Consider the following 18,788-nt stretch of genomic DNA (forward strand, 5'->3'; position numbering starts at 1 on the left):
TGCCCAGGATTTTTACCCCCTCCCTCCCTCTTACGTACGCTTTGTACGTAAGTGAAAATGGCGAAAATTATGGACGGCCCCTTAGCGTAAGTAACAGTCATCCAAGTCATGCATGAGCGGAGATACACCATAGTTGCGGGAACTTATTGACCAGCCCTCGTAAAATGCAGGAACCATCATTTTATTATTACGATGGAAATATTAGGCAAACGCATACACGATGTGCTTAACCGACACAACTCGAGAACTCTATGTCGCAGATAGGTCAATCTATACATTTTCAGTATAAATTACCAAAGGAATACTTTTGCATTGTTTGAACATTTGACCAAAATACCAATTGAACCGTAATGACGATTTTACCTATGTAACAAAATATCCTAAATGGTTCAATCTATTCTTAAATTGAATTGCCTTTGCAAGATGAACACTTTGAGACCATTTTGGTTAAAATCAGAGCATTTTTTAAAGGTTTTGACCCCTATATGCGACCTTTGACCTTTTTGCTTATAATTCTGGCCATACATCGCAGGTATTATACCTTTTCCGAATTGTTTGACCAGATGAATAGTTTATATTTTAATGCAGTTTTGAACAAAATCTGATCAACTTTGAAATTTGACCCCTATATGACCTTGAGAGGACTGTAACTCTTTTTGGAGCAAGGTGCATTTTGGCCACCAAAGTTTTCCTGATAATTCAAGGTCTTCAGCAGAGTTATAACTTGGTTCCAAGCCTAAATCACAAAACCTGCACAACATATAACCATACACTTTGCAACTGGACTAATACATGTGAGCAAATATCAACTTCATAGTTGTTGAAATTAAACACAAAAGAGAACAAATAATGCGAAAAACAATAACAAGTCGAGTTATCAATTCTTTATTGTATTCAATGGAGCTTACAAGAAATTACTCAAAGTGTGTCCTTGATTAGGGGTGTAAATTAACAGTTATTTATCTATCTGTTTAAATGGACCATAATCCGATCGGTTAACCGTGTTAATGAATGTAAAAAAAAAAAAAGATAAATAATAAAATATATAATTTTTTTTTATTTAAGTTAAATTTATTTTTTGATTTTGGAGTGTCTTTGGACCTAGAGCTAATCTAAAATACTAGGATCATTCTTGGTTGACATTAAAAAAAATATTATTTAAAAAAACCCTATTAATGATTTCAAAATGCATTAAATTTGTATCTGTTTTGAAATCATTAACAGAGTATGACATGAACACAAATTATAACTTTGCATATAAAAACTCTAGGGCCTATTGTTCTTTTTTTAATGTCAACCAGGAATGATTCTAGCATTTAGCTCTAGGTCCAGGGACACTAAAAGCAAAAAAAAAATGTTTAAATGGTTGGTGATTTTCCTACACGGATAATGCAATTTGTGGTCGGTTAAACGTCAAACGTAGATACCCCTATCCTTCATAATGGGAGTCTATTCCATACTGTTCACTTCTTGAAGTTACATAACATTTTCCTTACATCAAAGTTCTGTAAAGTAATTGTACAAAGGTTACATCCTTTTTCTGAAATTTTAAGTTCCCAGAATTTGGAAACTCATACAATCTTAAGAATCAATATACATGGAGTTGCGTACAAACAAATAAATAAATAAGCATACTATAAACCAAGAAGACAACTCGCTGATTTTAAGTATAAACTATTTAAAATGTTCAAATAAATATATATGAAACATAATACAGGTATGTTACACTGACATGTACATATGTATGATACAAATACTAATTTTAAAGGACTGTTGACCAATTTAGCAAGGAATATTATTTCCAAGGCTTTTTTGATCATTAAATATTAATTTCTACCAATTAATAGAAGAAAAATAAATGTTGCAAACAAAAAAAATATCATTGCACTACAATCGGGGACAATTTCTTGAATATTAAATCATTAAGAACACTTAATTAGACTAGCATGAAAGTTCATCTGTGTTGGTAGACTTCATAATTGTAAATTTAAACTTATGATCTCAACACAAAATTAAGACCCATACAAAGTTAAAGAAACAATATGCGGAGGAGTTTACAATCGATCCGGACATCAAGTTCACAACAGAAGGCGAGGAAAATAGGTCACTCGCATTCCTCGACACTCATACAGTCATCCAAGAGGAAGGTACGCTAAAAATCAAAATCTATAGGAAACCGACCAACACAGATCAATACTTGAACTTTGATTCAAATCATCCTGTCCAGCATAAACTGGGTGTAATCCAGACTCTTCACCACAGAGCGGACAGTATCATATCTGAGCAAGAGGACATAGCGGAGGAGAAATCGCACATTAACAGTGCATTAAAGAAGTGCGGTTATCCGAACTGGTCCTTTGACAAAGCTAAGAAAGCAAAAGAAGTGAAATCTAAGAACAGTAACCGGAAGAATACAAACGTGGAGACAAAAGGACAAGTAGTTTTGCCCTACGTTAAAGGAACTTCCGAAGCCCTACAAAGAATCTTCGGCACCTACGGTATCAGAGTTTGTTTTAAACCCACTCAAACTCTGAGGCAGCTACTTGTCTCACCTAAAGACAAAACTGAGAAGAAAGACATTACCGGACCAATTTATTACATCCCCTGTCAGGGGAAAACCCTGAGGGGCCAGTGTTCAGGATCTTACATTGATGAGACTGAAAGATCTTTGAAAACCAGATTCTCAGAACACCGTCGTCCGAGTACTACCTCGTCGGAAGTCTCCCAGCACATCCACATTGAATCCCCCGGCCACCAAGTTGATTTGGATGAGGTCAAAATCCTCGACCGGGACGCTAGATACTTTGAAAGGGGTGTGAAGGAGTCAATTTACATCAGATTCAACCAACCATCTCTCAACCGCGACGGGGGCCGATACAAGTTACCCAGAGTGTACGACCGGGTTTTGGGGTCAAGTGTCCAAAAGGTCACTGATCCCAAACTTGGGTTGCCAGTCTCCAGATGAAGGTCAAAGTTGTGACCGAAAATTTGAGGTACATCTTAATTTTGTGTTGAGATCATAAGTTAAAATTTACAATTACTTAATTAGACACTTAATTCAACAACTTGATACGGCCATTTAACCATTTGCTCCATCAGAGCACCCTGTACTGTTTGGGCTCATTGTTTGCTGTTGGCAAGATTTGTAGACAAAGTCATTGTAGATTTTTTTCATACCAATACTACCCTTTGTCATTCAAATGCACAGGACAAAGTACGCCATCGTTTTGTTTTATTTCTTCTTTCGCCTGGTTACTCATTCAGTGGATGTTTTGAAGTAGCATCCTTTGTTCTTCCATGAGGCCCATGGAAGCTGGGCTTCATGGAAGCTTAATGAGTTTGTTATCAAGTGTTACTTTCATCAAGAAATTGGTTCTATATAAGTACATAATAGACACAATAGTGTGCAATTACATGAAACGACTATCTTTTGGAGATGACATTTAGTCATATTTCACTATTTTTACATAAAAGATCGCCAAACTTATATATTGAATGAGAAATGTGTTATAAACATGAGACTTGCTTGAGATGTCTTTGGTTTTTTTTTTTTTTTTTTAAAAAGAATCAATCTATGACGGAACTTTATCTCACTACTGATAAAGATGAGTTGAGTAGTATATTTGTACTTCATCAAGCCTTTTAATCAAAGATTTATGTGACACTATTTTTTTTTAATGTTGAAAATATCTTGCACTACAGGAGAATAATACGCATTACAAAACTATCCTAAATAAAAGGATTTTCTATTTTCAATTTAAATAATGAAATGAATTCTGAATATGACATAAATACTGTTCAAAATGTAAAAACAAAATATGTGACACAATCTGGTCCATGGGGGCCAAAGGCAGCAAATTTGAAATTGAGATAAAGGCAAATACATGGAGTAAAAAACAATAACATACTTAAGAAAATAGACATCGAGAAACTTCATAACTTTAGAACCAAGTATGCTAGACCTTTGGTGTTTTAGTATATGATAGCCTAATGTTTGTATAAGGTAATAGTTATAGTAACTCAATTTTCAAAATTGCCTCCTTTGGCCCCCATGGACCAGATCGTGTCACATATTTCAATCACCCAAAAGTTAATACTCCTTTTAAGTGCACAATACATAACATATAGCATATTTGCACACAGTGATGTATGACCAAGTGCTGTATTTGCCAGATTTGTTTCATGTTTCACAAGTCTAACTAATATACAGAAGAAAATGTGATGCAATTTTTGGCATATTTCAGCTGCTGAAAGTCCTTTTTATAATTGATAAAGGTGCACAAAATGGCTACTGGCAAACTGCTTTTAAAATAACACAATACTGATAAATCAATACATGGAAGTATATCCTGGCTGTCCAGCTAAATAAATGTTTGCCTTATCAAACAAGGTGACAATCATATTGTGTAGTGCCCAACCACAAATCCCCATGCAATCCACTGGATGCACTGCATGATTATTTAATAGTCCCTTCTTAACATACACTGTTAACAGGTTGCACAGAACAGTTTGTTAATCATATAATCATATAAATGAGCCAGAGTTTTCTGAAGCTGTGAATCTGATCATATAATTATGCATATAAATATACAATTATGAATTATTGAGCAATTTGTAGTTTTTTTGCAAACTTTTGTTTAGTCCACATGGTTGAGTATACTCACGTGGATGGCCAATCCTAGTTCTTGGCAAGATCCTTTTGTACTCGCTGACTCGCATGCCATGTTTATTGCATGAAAGGAAATGACATTCCAGGGACATACAATTGCAGCTATAATTTACAAAGTGATTTAATTCGCCTTCGTAGTGAATACACCATACCTTAGGGATAGGTTCATGCTTGGTTTGCACACCTGTTATCAACCCATTGACTTTTTTGTGTTGTGATCAATTTGTTCATGGTTCTGAACACAGATAACGTGAACCAGTTGACCTAGTAATGATCGCTTTTGACATTACACTACAACTGCGAACTAGCCAATCAGGACTCCACTTCTGTATTTATTCTCCTACTTCCGCAAAAAGAGGTGAGAAAGAACACGCTATATTCTGGTTTTTATCTTCCAAGGAAGTAGTGCATGACTTCATCATATTTCAGCCTGGATGGAAACTGGTTGTTTTTGTGACTCTTTCAGATATACAAAAGCCAATCTAGGATGAACTAACAGGATGGAAAAGGCCTGTACGAATGAAAATGACATAAAAGGTATTAACTGGTGATAGAAGATTTGCAAAACGGTTGGCTATAAATCTTCATAATGCTAATGAGTTAATGTTCTTAATCATCCGGTAGTTTCAAACAGAGTTTTGGAATTAAATCTAATACTGGAAATTACTTTTGCAACTATTGCGACATTGCGTCTGGAACCACTAGACTTCATCAGGCAACTGACCCGCTGGGCTGGTCACGTGATAGACGGCTAGGTATCGTCCCAATGGCCCGGTCCCATGCATGAGATAAGTTAAAGCGGAGTCCCCTTTCTTGTTCAGAGATTGAGCAACCATCAGTTGCCTGATGAAGTCTGGTGGTTCCAGACGCAACGTCGCAATAGTTGCAAAAAGTAAGTTCCAGTATTAGATTTAATTCCAAAACTCTTCATAATGCTTATTAATAAATGTGGCCCGATGAAGCAAAATAAAGAGGATCTTGTGTGTATACCATTTTTCAACAATGTGGCAGTGACGTCAGTGCATATTTCATTGGGCGCAGCTTCAAATCGCTAGCATTTGCTCAAAGCACTGGTGTACACACAAGCATACTGACATCAGCCAGAAGATGATGGACGACTACTTAGGACGTTCACACTCGCAAACGATGTAAACAAATAATAAACCACCCAAAATAATTGACTAACGTTTCCTGATAGTGTATTGAAATATTACTATCATCATATCAAATAAAACTGATATTAACCAACTGTAAAACAAACACCACTATACCTTTCAAAATCACTAAGAGCTTCAGTAAACCTATGCCTTAGCATAAATGTGGCTAGAGCATCTGCAACCTGAAAATGACAAAATTGGAAAAGGGAAAGAAGTTACCAGCAAAATATATCAGCAAACAAAAAAGACCTGTATTTGCTTTATACTAGTAATGTTGCAGGTAGAATCAACATAATGTCTAACTTATCATGCAACAAACAGATCTTAAGGTATGGTTGTGGAGTGCAAAGTAATGCTGAGAGGCCTGATTTCAGATGCAGGAGGGAAACCACAGTACACAAAATCATTACAAACTATCACATGCCTAAGAGTTTTGGGAATCATTCCAATTGTGAAAAATTCACTTTGTTCAAAACAATTACAAATTGTTTGTAAGAAATCTTGCATTTGCATTATGGCTTTCAGCAATAATTATTTATCGTCAGCCCTGATACCTACCATCTTAGGTTGATCTTCATGTACAGCATGACCACATTGAGGTAAAACCTGCATTTGAAATTTACCCTGCATCTGACCAATTGTAAGATCCCTATCTAATCTATCAACACCTGTAAGGAAAGATGAGTCAAACAAATGTGATTCAATTAAGCACAATGAGTCATTACATCAATTCAACATGCAGTGGGCTATTCCATGTAAAATCCACACACCCCTCTGGAATATTTCATTGCCATCTCAATTCCAATTGCACCTTATTTGCATTTTTGCTAAATTTATGATTAATTGCATGTTTTTAATTTTTGAAATGTATGATCTAGTTGAATATTATATCATTTGGCCTTAAATTAAAAAAATTTGTGCGGAATTCCAAAATCTTCCACATCTTTCCAACTTCTTTTTATGGATGAAAATGGCTTGATTTGTAATTTACAAAATTTTCTTCAGAGGTGTGTGGATTTCAAATGGATCATCCAAAGAGGCTATAATCAGAGGGCTGACAGTAAATTTTGCTGATCCCTCCTGTTCTTTCCCACATCGATTTAACGAACGATTCCCGTTGTTGTTTTGGTTCCAGTTTAGCACCCCCGGTACACGCATGGAGGCCGCCCCTTTAGCACTCAGCTAACATGGCTACGCGTTAAGTATGTGTACAATACGCGTTCCCACCTGTCAATCATTGGATTGGAGTACATATGGAATGGAGTACAGATTTAACTTACTACTTCCTACTATTGGCTTACCTGCTAAAACTAACATCTTTGGAACTATGTTGGATAAAAATAGATTTGACATTCCTTGAAACCATCCTGAAATTAAAGAAAGGAACAGTAAGTGATTGAGCTACACCATACTGAGCTGTTAGCAGAATATGCTGGCAATATGAAAAAAAAAAACCCCACAATAATATTAAAATTAACTGTTTGGTTGATACAGATTTATATGAACATTTATTGTGCCGTAATCAAAATGATACATGGAATTAATAAGTCTTGTCCAGAATACTAATTACACAATTGTAACAATTTTGTAAATGCAAAATATTTAAATTATACAAAGCTGAAAAGGCCAGATTACAAAAGATACATCAAGCTCAATAAATGTAAAATGAGACTTGGTGTTTTGTTTTTGTTTTTTTTGCAGTGGTTTAGTTCAGAATAGTAACTTCGATCCTGCACAAGTTGAATTTATTCAGACTCTGCATAAGTTAAAGAAATGATAAAACAACCAACATTTATTATCAACTCACCTTTCCAGAATTTTTCAGTCTTTGATAGATTGACTCTCCATGTATAGGGTACAAAAGATTCTATTTCCTGTTATAAATAAGATATAACATAACATGGAAGTCATGAAGTCATGGATATATTCTTATACTCTTTCAGAAAGTGTTGAGAACATACACAGGAAATATGGGTGGAGCATTGTTGCAAGCTTATTATTACAAATAAAACGTGATTTTCATAGTTTTTTTTCTTCAAAGTTTGACCAAATCACAAACAAATGATATCAACAAAAACACAAGCAGATGCGGCAGCACAAGGAGCAACAACAAAATTACCAACAACTAAATGATGTAAATAATTGATGGTCACATAAATATAATGTAAGTTGTCACATGGAAGGTACTAATAATCTTGGGACACCCTGTTATAGTGAAATCTGGGAAAATAAAATCTTTGCCTTCACTTACTAGACTATTTGTAGAATCAGCTGATTGTCCTTCATCTGGTTCTTCTCTTATCACATCTTCATGTGCACTAAAACTAGGTGTGCAACTTTCTAAACTTAGTGCTTCAAGACCTTGTAATCTATAGGAATAAAATCACACAATTTATAGGTTTTATTTCAACAATAACCTGTTTAAACTTTTTTGTCCTTTGGGGAATACTAAGGAATATCTGAATAGTCAAAATATTAATCATACCTATTTCCTATTTTGTTTCTTGCTTTCAAATGCAATGAATACCAACTGACACCCCAGTGTCTTTAGGACAGTATAAATTTGTGACCTCTTGACACCATCCAAACCCACACACAAATGCAATTCCTGTGTGTTCACTATTACATGGCATTTTCTAATGTATGTATCCCCATAAGCACCTCTATGATCATTATTTTAAGGTACATTCATGTAGGTTTATTTCAACTATTTTTAATATTTTCAAACATTATACTTGACAAATCCAAGGAATTAGCACTCCCTTCTTTAGATTTCGCCATTATTTTAATGCATACACTATGCGACTGAAGTTTGTCATACATCAGTTTAAGAACATGAGAGTATTGCATAATAATGCCCTCCTAGAACAATAGCTGCATTGGGTTAATCATATTAGCTCCCTCATTTGGTAAGTTCGGCTGCACCAGGAAATCCATAAGGTCAGCCAAAGTCTGAACATGTATCCAGTGTGTGTGCTCTATCCTTTACATCTTTACCATCTTTCCAGCTGGTTTAATTTCAAATCTATTTGGTCAAAATTCTTAAGCTATACCCAAAATGGAAGAGCGGAGAGAACCACCTATACACATTTATGTGGATCCAGATTATTGGTTTATAGCAATTCTAAGTAACAGGAATGCGATTTCTTGGTGTGTTCAGTTTCAATAAATCACTACCTGCTGTTGTACAGCTAAGGTCTTACTGTCCATATTTGGCATTGTTCTGGGATGGCACATTTTCATAAACTCACTCACCTTTTTAGCTGTCCAATCATGGAGACCTTGGCTGATTCTATATTTCTTATTTGACCACTTTTCACACTAGGAACAAAATGTAAACAAAAATATCTTAATAATTGAGAAAATCTTTTATATAACTTTCAAGTTTCAGCTTAAAACACTTTTCATTATTTCCCCATCATTGAAGCACAAAAAACCTATACAAATACCAGTTCTGTAGGCCTATATATAAAGGGATTTTACATATTCCACCCAAGACCAACTGGGTGCTGCTATTACAGCATGAAAGAGGAATTCTGGCAAGATGTTTGATCTGCAATCAACAAGATTAGATGCAAAGAGAACTGACTCAATCTCCATGCATAACAAACCAAGATGGTGGATTTACACGAAAACAAGAAATAAACTTACGCCCACTCAATGGCATATTCTAAGGACTTGAACTGTTTGGGCCTCCCTCTCAGAAAACTCTGCATACTTTGAAGGGCATCTAGTGCAGTTCCTATAGAATTCAAATATGTAAGAAGAAGTTATATAGATATAATTTTGCAGATTGAATTTGTTCCTGGAAGAAAAACAGTAACACTTGAACAACAAAACAAAAAACAACAAAAAAACAAAAAAAACCAAAAAAAAACCAATGCAAGCACAAGTCCATATCTGATATGTTTAAACCTGGTTTTAACCGCTTTGTGGACAAAACAGGTTTTGACCGGTCAAAAGTCCAACCCTGCATATCATGTTGCATCATCATCATCATTAACAACATCATGTCAGCAATAGGTGTTTTGTTTAGCATAATGTTTAATTTTTTCCATCACACACCAGCGACTCTTTGGCTATGTATTCAAATAATAAATAATAATGTAACAATATCAAAACACAAAGCGATTAAATATTATATCATGATTAGAGTGACTTTAGCCGTGTGATAGTTTTTACTATTTTTACTAACACATGGCTTGAAAAGAAACAAGGTGATATCATGATATAAAACAAATATTACATGCCAATATTCGTGTAATAGTAAAAATATATCATTCGGTCACATTTTGACTTTTCTATTTCACTCAAACTCGCCTTGTGAAATAGAAAAGTCAAAATTTGACCTCATGATATATTTTGTACTATCACACTCATAGGCATGTAATATTTGTATACTATATGATCATGCAATCAGTAAAACAAGGCTAATGTCAAACATGTTCAAATTTTACTTGTCTATATTATAGCTTGCTGGAATTTCCATGAAAGTATAAACATTTATATCTCAGATATGAATAAAAAGCAGCATAGACTACATACTTATTTCAAAATCAATATTCCTGTGATCCAACACATTTTGTCTGATCCAATCATAAAAGATATAATTTTATACCAACCTTCTACAACATCAATGACGATTAACCCTATTAAGGATGGAATCAAATTCTTGACACCTGCGTGGATAGCTATGGCTCCTCCCATACTATGACCGACCATGATGATAGGGGGCGCTGCCTCATCTCCATATAATGACGAGATTACATTGCCAATATCACTGGAAGAATAAATATCAAGGAGAAAATGAAAGTAATTGCTAAATCCTGCCGGTATGTATAATGTATCCAAACATGCACACAGCCCCTCCCCACCTTCCGCACATACAAGCACAAAGAAATGCATACGCACATAAACCAATCAGGCACACATGTCAAGAAATATGTAAACCTGAATACACTCTCAACCCAAACACACACCACAGACAGTAGAAGAGACCTCACATAGGCTGCATACATAAATATCTATGTTTAATGATATTGCTTGTTTTTATCCTTTCTTTTTTGGGTAATGTTTTTTAAAAATAGTAAAGAACAACTGAATTACCCAGTCACAAACAAAACTAAACCACTAAATGATTGAAACTGTTGGGACAATCTCACTGTAAGCAATAGTCAACATGATATTGTGCATACACTCAATCATGCTATAGCTAGAGATAGTTACCTAGATAGGGTTTCTGCACTGAGATCTTCTTCATTTGCAGTCTTAGTGTCACCGTGACCTCTCAGATCAATGGCTACAATCCTACACTTGACCAACTTAGAAACAATTGACTGCAGGGGAGAAAAGGTAATGGCATTTAGATAATGATGATTGGTACAAAAGAAGTACTAATAATTTTATTATAAATTCTTATTTTCAAAATGCAGTCCCTGTTTTAGCAAACTTACACAATACACAGAATGATAATTAACACCGCCTTTGTTTTATTTCTGTTACCTGAAGTAATTGCGAAAGCAGGCGGTCATGAAAGCAGTCAAAACAGTTATGAACTATTGAGTGAATGTAAATTAGATTCTCTAGAGTGGTAATCAGGACTCAGTGCAACAAAGCCTCATCTCCATTAGCTCCCCTGGGTAATGTTGTTTATAAATGTAATCATGCTGATGAATAACATTACCCAGTGGAGCTATTAATATGGAGATGACACTTTGTTGCACTCAGTCCTTGATAAGTCTTTTGGGTTTATAGAAATCACAACGATAGGAATCAGAATCAGATCCACCTAAATATTCTGCTATGTGATCAATGATTGGTCATTATCCTCTATCAAATGATTGGCTCATCACTTAAGTTTATACTCTATGTGCAGACTGTACTATATTGGAAGAGGAAGAAGAACTATTGGAAGAAGAACAACAAAATTGCAGCATTCTACTTACTGATAGCACTGCCCATGAGAGTCCTGAATGTCCACCCCCATGTAAGAAAAGCAGCACTGGGCCTTCATGGCCTGATTTGTATACTCTAAATATGTAAGCATTAGTCAAGGAATTGATACACTTTTAAAATCAAACAACAAATTTATTATTAGTTTGCAATACCTGGTATATTAGCAAACAAACCAAACAAAAATATCTTTGACCAAAACTATTGAAAGGAAAACGAGCAAGGTACACCAACTTGATGTGGGGAAACAAGTAAAATACAGACTAGACAATATGCAGGGGGGGCAAAACCAGCAAATGTAGGCATAGGAAGTAAGCAAAGTTCGATAGCCAAAAATTACCAGTTCCAAGGCTCACAAAGTGCTAAACCTGCAAAAACAACAAGGATCAATGGTAATACAAAACTGCACTAGAACATGTGATGAAAATCACTGTGCATATAAACAGACACGCTAAACCAAACATCCAGAGTAGGCACAAAATAAGCAAAGTTCGATGGCCAAAAATTGCCAATTCAGAGCCCACAAAAGTGTCAGGAAAACAGTACACTGGAAGTGATGAAAATCACTGTGTACATAGCAGTCAAACACTAAGCGGACAAAAACAACCGGCGTTTCGAGCAGATAAACTGCTCTTCTTCAGGGACAGACAACAAAATATAAAAAGCAAGCAACAAAAACTACATGCTGTAATTTAAAAACAAATTCAAGTCAAAAACTGAAGGCAAGTTCAAATAGAACTCAGTAGCAAATTAAATTTGAGTGACATTGGCCCACTTATCTCCCTCTATTCATTCTCTTCCTCTTCTATTGACTCGACCCCTCCTGACATCTACTTCCTGTCAATTAGGACAATACCCTATTGTCCTGTGGTCGTGCTTATTTACATAATGCTTTCCAGTTTCTCACTGTAGTAAACTGTGCTTCATTGAAGTAAGACATGCTTATTTTGCTCTGAGCTTATCTTGTTTGCTACTGAGTTCTATTTGAACTTGCCTTCAGTTTTTGACTTGAATTTGTTTTTAAATTACAGCATGTAGTTTTTGTTGTTTGCTTTTATATTTTGTTGTCTGTCCCTGAAGAAGAGCAGTTTATCTGCTCGAAACGTCGGTTGTTTTTTGTCCGCTTAGTGTTTGATCTATGTACACAGTGATTTTCATCACTTCCAGTGTACTGTTTTCCTGACACTTTTGTGGGCTCTGGAATTGGCAATTTTGGCCATCGAACTTTGCTTATTTTGTGCCTACTCTGGATGTTTGGTTTAGCGTGTCTGTTTATATGCACAGTGATTTTCATCACATGTTCTAGTGCAGTTTTGTATTACCATTGATCCTTGTTGTTTTTGCAGGTTTAGCACTTTGTGAGCCTTGGAACTGGTAATTTTGGCTATCGAACTTTGCTTACTTCCTATGCCTACATTTGCTGGTTTTGCCCCCCCCCCTGCATATTGTCTAGTCTGTATTTTACTTGTTTCCCCACATCAAGTTGGTGTACCTTGCTCGTTTTCCTGTTCATATTCAAGGTATCCTCTTGTATCATTTATTGATCCTTGATGTGTTTTGTGTCCTCGTCCGTTGGATTCACCATTACCCACTTTTTCAAAACTATTGACTTATTATGCACTTGGTCTCTTCCCAGTGCTTTTTAGTGCATGTATTTAATAGTAGTTTTTACCATTTTTAATGTGTGAGTGAGGGTGTGCATAACTACATGGGATACGTGAGTGAGTCAGTGATGGGAGTGAGTGGATGTGTGATGATTATGTGTGTGTGGTAGTTGGTTGATGGGCTATTAGGTGTGTCGACATGCAAGTACGGAGTGAGTGAACGAGGGAGCGAGAGACTGAGATCAGTGAGGGTGTGTATGGGTGAGTAAGTGAGTCAGACCGTTTTCATATGATGTGGGCTATTGTAATTTTTCTTGTCAAGTTGTGTTTATGTATCATGATATTTTATTTTATCTGTTTAATGAATTTCAGCCATTGGTTGCAATGTGCATTTAAAAAAAACCTTGAATTGAATTAAATTGATTTACCTATGAAATGAAAAGTGCATGGTGCTACAAGCAGAAAGTAAGTTTAATTGCATGAGTTTGAAAATAAAACTCACTGTTAAACTTTCAAACACAGGTTTAATTTGTAACATACTTTTAAGCATTGTTGTGCATAAAGGATTATGTTTGAACCCTTAAAATAAATTCAACTTCCTGTATGAATTTCTAGCAAACCTACATACACTGCAAACCCAAAGTGTCTATATTTCAGCAAAACGTCTAGAATTGGTTTGGCAGTAACAATGAGGGATTAACTACTAAATATAGACACAAATTTAGACCACTTTATGGTCAGTATACCACAAATGTAGTCTGATAAACAGACTCAATATTAGACACTAAGCCCAAAACTGCATTGGGTGCATTTGATTTTACACATGGGTGATTCTGAAATAAGAAGCAAACATGGGTTCTTATAAATCAGTGAAAAGAAGCAATTTTCCAGTTCAGCGAATTGCTAACAAACAATAAGCATGGATTTCAATGGGGTATGTTTAAATAGTATTATTTGAACAGTAATTTTACATATAGTTGTACAACAATCAACATTGAATAATAGTTAGTGATCTTCAGAAAAAGTCTACAACAAAACATTTGGGCTGGTAAATTGGGAGCTAGCAGTCCATGAATGTGTCTATAATTGTGTCCATAATTTTGTCCAGTATCAGTTTAACAAAGGCTAATACCCTATTCATATCTAATCTCCAATACTAGACATTTGCTGAATTACAGACCTTTTGGGTTTGCAGTGATAATTTCCATTTAACAGTAATTTCAAACAAAGGAAAGGATATATTACACTCATCCACTTTAACATCTTCACAAGTCTCAAAGTATTCCTGCCAAGGAGTTGGTGTGAAGTCTCTTTTCCTTCTAAGACCTCCGCCTACTGCGGGACCATGGCGTCTGAAAAGGAAACAAGATTAACAAAATCTGGTCACTCTAAACTAATCTAAACAAAAATGGACCAAAAATCACAAATTGCTCACTAATTGATTCCTGGCCAGATTCACATTCACGTAAGGCTTAAAAAATGTGCGTCCCTGTGCACGCAAGTTTGCCGACAAGGTTGCAAAAACTTGGTCCAGATGGATATTTGTGCGTCCATCTGAAATTCACGATTAGTCATACTGGGAAATGCTGCGGTATACCATGAACAGCAATACCTTGTTTAGGAAAGTTGTTGCTAAATATAACCCCGGGTCTACATCAAATGTCGACTGTTCAAATGAAATAAAAGTGCATTTTCGCTGCAATATTCCATCACCAGTTGCTATGATATTGATAAATTTGCTTGTTTTCGTAAAGGTCAGTTTTTGTTCAAAACATGGTCAGAAACAGGTGCAAAATCATGCGCAAACTCTGCTAATTTTTAACAAATTAAATTTACGCATTGTTGATACTACATGTACAGCAGGTGCTGCCACAATAATACAAAAAAGTTATTATTTAGATTTTGTCTTTAAAATTGCTTTTATTCATCGTAACAATTATTAACAAAGGAAACATTGATGTGAAAATAAACTTAAAACATTAAAAACTGAATATTTTCAGGTTATGATAAATGATTAAATAAACATTAACCGCACGTTGTCAGTCCGGCATGCCTATAGAAAACAAAGTGTGATTTTCATCAACCGGGATCAAACCATCGTTACGGAAAGCATACAAAAGTGCAAGTTTTCCTGATGTTGCATAATTTACAAATATTGCATTTACAATATTAGCAGGTTGGTCAAAAGTTTGGGGCTTTATCAAGTCAATTACTTATGAGCAATGTCTGAAATAAGGAAAATATGGAGGTTGTCCCGAGGACAACTAAAGCATGTATTCTGCTTGTCCTCAAAACATTTTGGTTGTCCCCAAAATATATATGTCATGTTTTTGAGTGCAAAGAATCCAAATAGTGGTTGTCCAGGGGATAAGTACATAGCTCAATATGGTTGTCCCCAGTGATTTTTGGACGAGAGGACAAGAGGATAAGTGCTTATTTCGAACACTGCTTATGAGCACTTGTGAAACATTGTTGCGTCAACAAGGATGCAAGATACTCATGCAGTAAGATTGATGCAATGACACGTGTGAAATCCTTGTGGACACACACACTCTTTACTGTTGTAAATTGTACGTGTCATGTCCAAGAATTAACAGTATAAAGTAAATTGGCTGAAATTTAACAGTTAACATCACGGAAGTACGTTCTCGTCAAACTCACAACAATTTACTCTAGCAAAACTTAAAAATTCTCGGACAGATGTATACGGTACGGTACCGGTACATTTAAAAGTGCTCACCAAGTGCATACCACAACTTCCACAAGTGTACAAAGCTTGTAAATTATGCACAACTTGAAAAATTAAACCAATCTTCCCACCCAATGTTGTTACTTAGACTTAAGCTAAGCGGCTGTGCGCTCAGGTCGGACTTCTGTGAAATACGCAGTCACTACGCACACACAGCACGCGGAAAGGCACATGTATACAAATTTGTCCGCTATGTCCGAGAGAATTAAAAATAACAACACTCTGCTCTGCATGTCTAGTTGCTTTTGGCAAAGACCTTTTGATTTGGCTGTTTTATAAAATGTAAAAAGAATACAGGTCACGACTTCATGCATGCCCGCATAATGTCACTGCAACATGTAGGTATCCTAGGTGAATTCAAATTTGCCATCAAATTGCATAATTTTATATATCAAATTAAAGCCCTTGAGTAAACTAAGCCAAAACTGAAAACCTTTTTTTCATAGCACTTTCCGTAGCAAAGTTACATCTTGTCAAAGATTGACTTTCATCAAAAAGATTCAGCTAGCAAAATTTCCCAAAACGGCATTTCGGGGGTGTTTCTAGATCTTAGTCTCATGGCGATGGCAGCTTTTTTTAATGGAACTGCTATCAAAATCCTCTAAAATTCCATGTGCGACTTGATTATCACCATAAAAATCATATATTTGGGTCAAGTGAAGTATAGAAAACATATTTATGTAGGTTTCCTTCACCCACCTATTCTCGAAAAAATTCAAATTTCTATGTAAATATGCATTGTGTTGGGGCCCCGGTCTCGGCGAATTCGCTGACTAGTAAATGTGTTAACTAAGGTTTGCCTAGGTTACCTACAACATGGTGTAAGTACGCAGATTGATCGGCAAATGCGGCCCGATGACGTCGGTGCTGGCCTGCCTGATGAAGCTTGAAGAGTGATCGATTCAATACGCCGTAACGTAAAGTGCGCCAAATCTGGCACTGTGAAGGGTAAGTTGCAAATGAGTGTATTTTTGTAGGAAGGAACTATTTGCTTCATCATCATGCATGTCATGGCTTGTTGACAAAAATGACATATTCAGATTCATGTTGTTGTAAATGTATAAATCATGTTTTATGTTTACTTCCAAAAATTCCTAAAATTGTTTTAGCTGCACAATTACCTTCCTCCGGGAACACCTGACGGTGGCATTGGGGGAAGCCCACTTGGCAATCTACTGCCTAAATTTCGCTTCTGCATTTGTTTTTGAAGTCCCGACATCTGTAATTTTAAGCTTCCTTACAGAAATGAATGAGATTGGGAAATAACAGCACAGCTTATTTTTATGCGAAATACATACACACAAGCAAATCGCATACGGAAAAACATGAGAGTCTCAAAAGAATAAAAAGAAGCAACCGCCAATTGATATTTGACAGCGCTTATATGCCATGGAATTATGGTCAATCAAAGTTTGACGTCATGCACCAAAGCTGTCATTTTTTAAAACTAATTCGATTAAAATTCTTTATTGTTTTACATTTTTCTATAAAATTTCATCAATTATTATCATTATTTACAGTAAGAGATGTAATTATTAGTGATTGATTATTGTAGGGCTTTCAGAAACCATGCAGTTCACGAATGACGTAAGGACCAGAATAGCTGATTGTAACTGGAATATAAGCACATAGAAGATTTCCAGAAGATGCGCCAAAGATGAATTTTTGGCTTTCGAATAAAAAATATTTCTTGAAAATAAATATTTAGGCTTGTGGCTGCGATGTCATGGGTGTGAACATATTCCTTCGAAAATACTAATTTTATTAACAAAATGGTCAAGAAGAAAGGTAAATCTAGTCGAAAAGGGAAAAGAAGAGGTAAGCTTAAAATTTTCTATCTAATATTTATTATATTCCAAGCAAGCCTTTTTCGGCGATCTTTTCCTTTAGCATGTTTAGACCACCCTCGCTATATAGGGACTAAATTATTACTTTTGCATCAAGGTTTACTTTTGCATCAAGGTTAAACAGTTGCCAAACACTCTTTGAAGTCAAGGTTTAATGTAGTCCGAATAATCAGACCCAGAACAAATTATTAATTTCTGACATTATCGTGTACTGGGTCTGAACTGTTTTCATTCGAAATCTTGATGGCAAATTGGACAATAGAAGCACATGGTGCTACTTCACAGTTTTTAATCCCCTATTCATGTTGCGTGAATCACTGATTTAGTCTCTATTGTGGACCATCCTTTTGATACTTGAGTATTTGGACAAGCGGAACAGGTTTGACAGGCCCCTTTGTCTACCTCTCTGTTTGTAAACAAACGAGGAGGTCGAAATCGTCCTCCTCGCCGAATACGAAAGTCAGCGTAATAGTACGGCACTGGGTTTAATGTATTGGAAGGAGGGCAGGGCTTCGATAAATGAGGGAAATTATGGGGTAAAAAACAAGGTTAATTAAAACAACTTTTTGAAAAGAAGTGAAAACTGCTATTTTGCTAGGAAGTTTTCGTCTCAAAAAACAATTTAAAAATAATCGAAAAAGCAAGAAACATACCTTCATAAAATCAGCATCACTTCCGTCACATGAAAAGATGATCAGATGAGTGGAAAGTGGCAGAGAATTTGTGAAATGAAGTAATTTTGTAAATAAAAACATCACGCTTTTTGGAGAATTCCGCCATCTTGAATAAATGCAGAATTGTGTCAGGCAG

General features: G+C 35.6%; 2 protein-coding genes across 2 annotated transcripts in view; one reads left to right on the forward strand and one right to left on the reverse strand.

The window, feature by feature from the left end:
* Nucleotides 1-3,565: 3,565 nt before the first annotated feature.
* LOC140161377 (protein phosphatase methylesterase 1-like) lies at nucleotides 3,566-17,416 on the reverse strand. The gene is made up of 13 exons (XM_072184886.1): nucleotides 17,253-17,416; nucleotides 14,623-14,734; nucleotides 11,772-11,864; nucleotides 11,053-11,162; nucleotides 10,449-10,606; nucleotides 9,478-9,568; nucleotides 9,082-9,147; nucleotides 8,078-8,195; nucleotides 7,634-7,700; nucleotides 7,128-7,193; nucleotides 6,385-6,494; nucleotides 5,941-6,008; nucleotides 3,566-5,180 (listed from the first exon to the last, which is right to left on the reverse strand). Exons 1-13 carry the CDS (start codon nucleotides 17,348-17,350, stop codon nucleotides 5,162-5,164), a joined length of 1,176 nt encoding a protein of 391 aa, XP_072040987.1. The 5' UTR covers nucleotides 17,351-17,416; the 3' UTR covers nucleotides 3,566-5,161.
* A 355-nt stretch (nucleotides 17,417-17,771) lies between these two features.
* The window catches only part of LOC140160242 (C2 domain-containing protein 3-like), a 59,113-nt gene continuing 58,096 nt past the window's right edge, over nucleotides 17,772-18,788 (forward strand). Inside the window, exon 1 of the mRNA XM_072183517.1 lies at nucleotides 17,772-17,949. Coding sequence (XP_072039618.1) covers nucleotides 17,904-17,949 — 46 coding nt within the window. The 5' untranslated portion in view covers nucleotides 17,772-17,903. The remainder of the gene's footprint in view (nucleotides 17,950-18,788) is intronic.

This window comes from Amphiura filiformis, chromosome 9, assembly GCF_039555335.1.
Source record: "Amphiura filiformis chromosome 9, Afil_fr2py, whole genome shotgun sequence".
Taxonomy (NCBI): Eukaryota; Metazoa; Echinodermata; class Ophiuroidea; order Amphilepidida; family Amphiuridae; genus Amphiura; species Amphiura filiformis.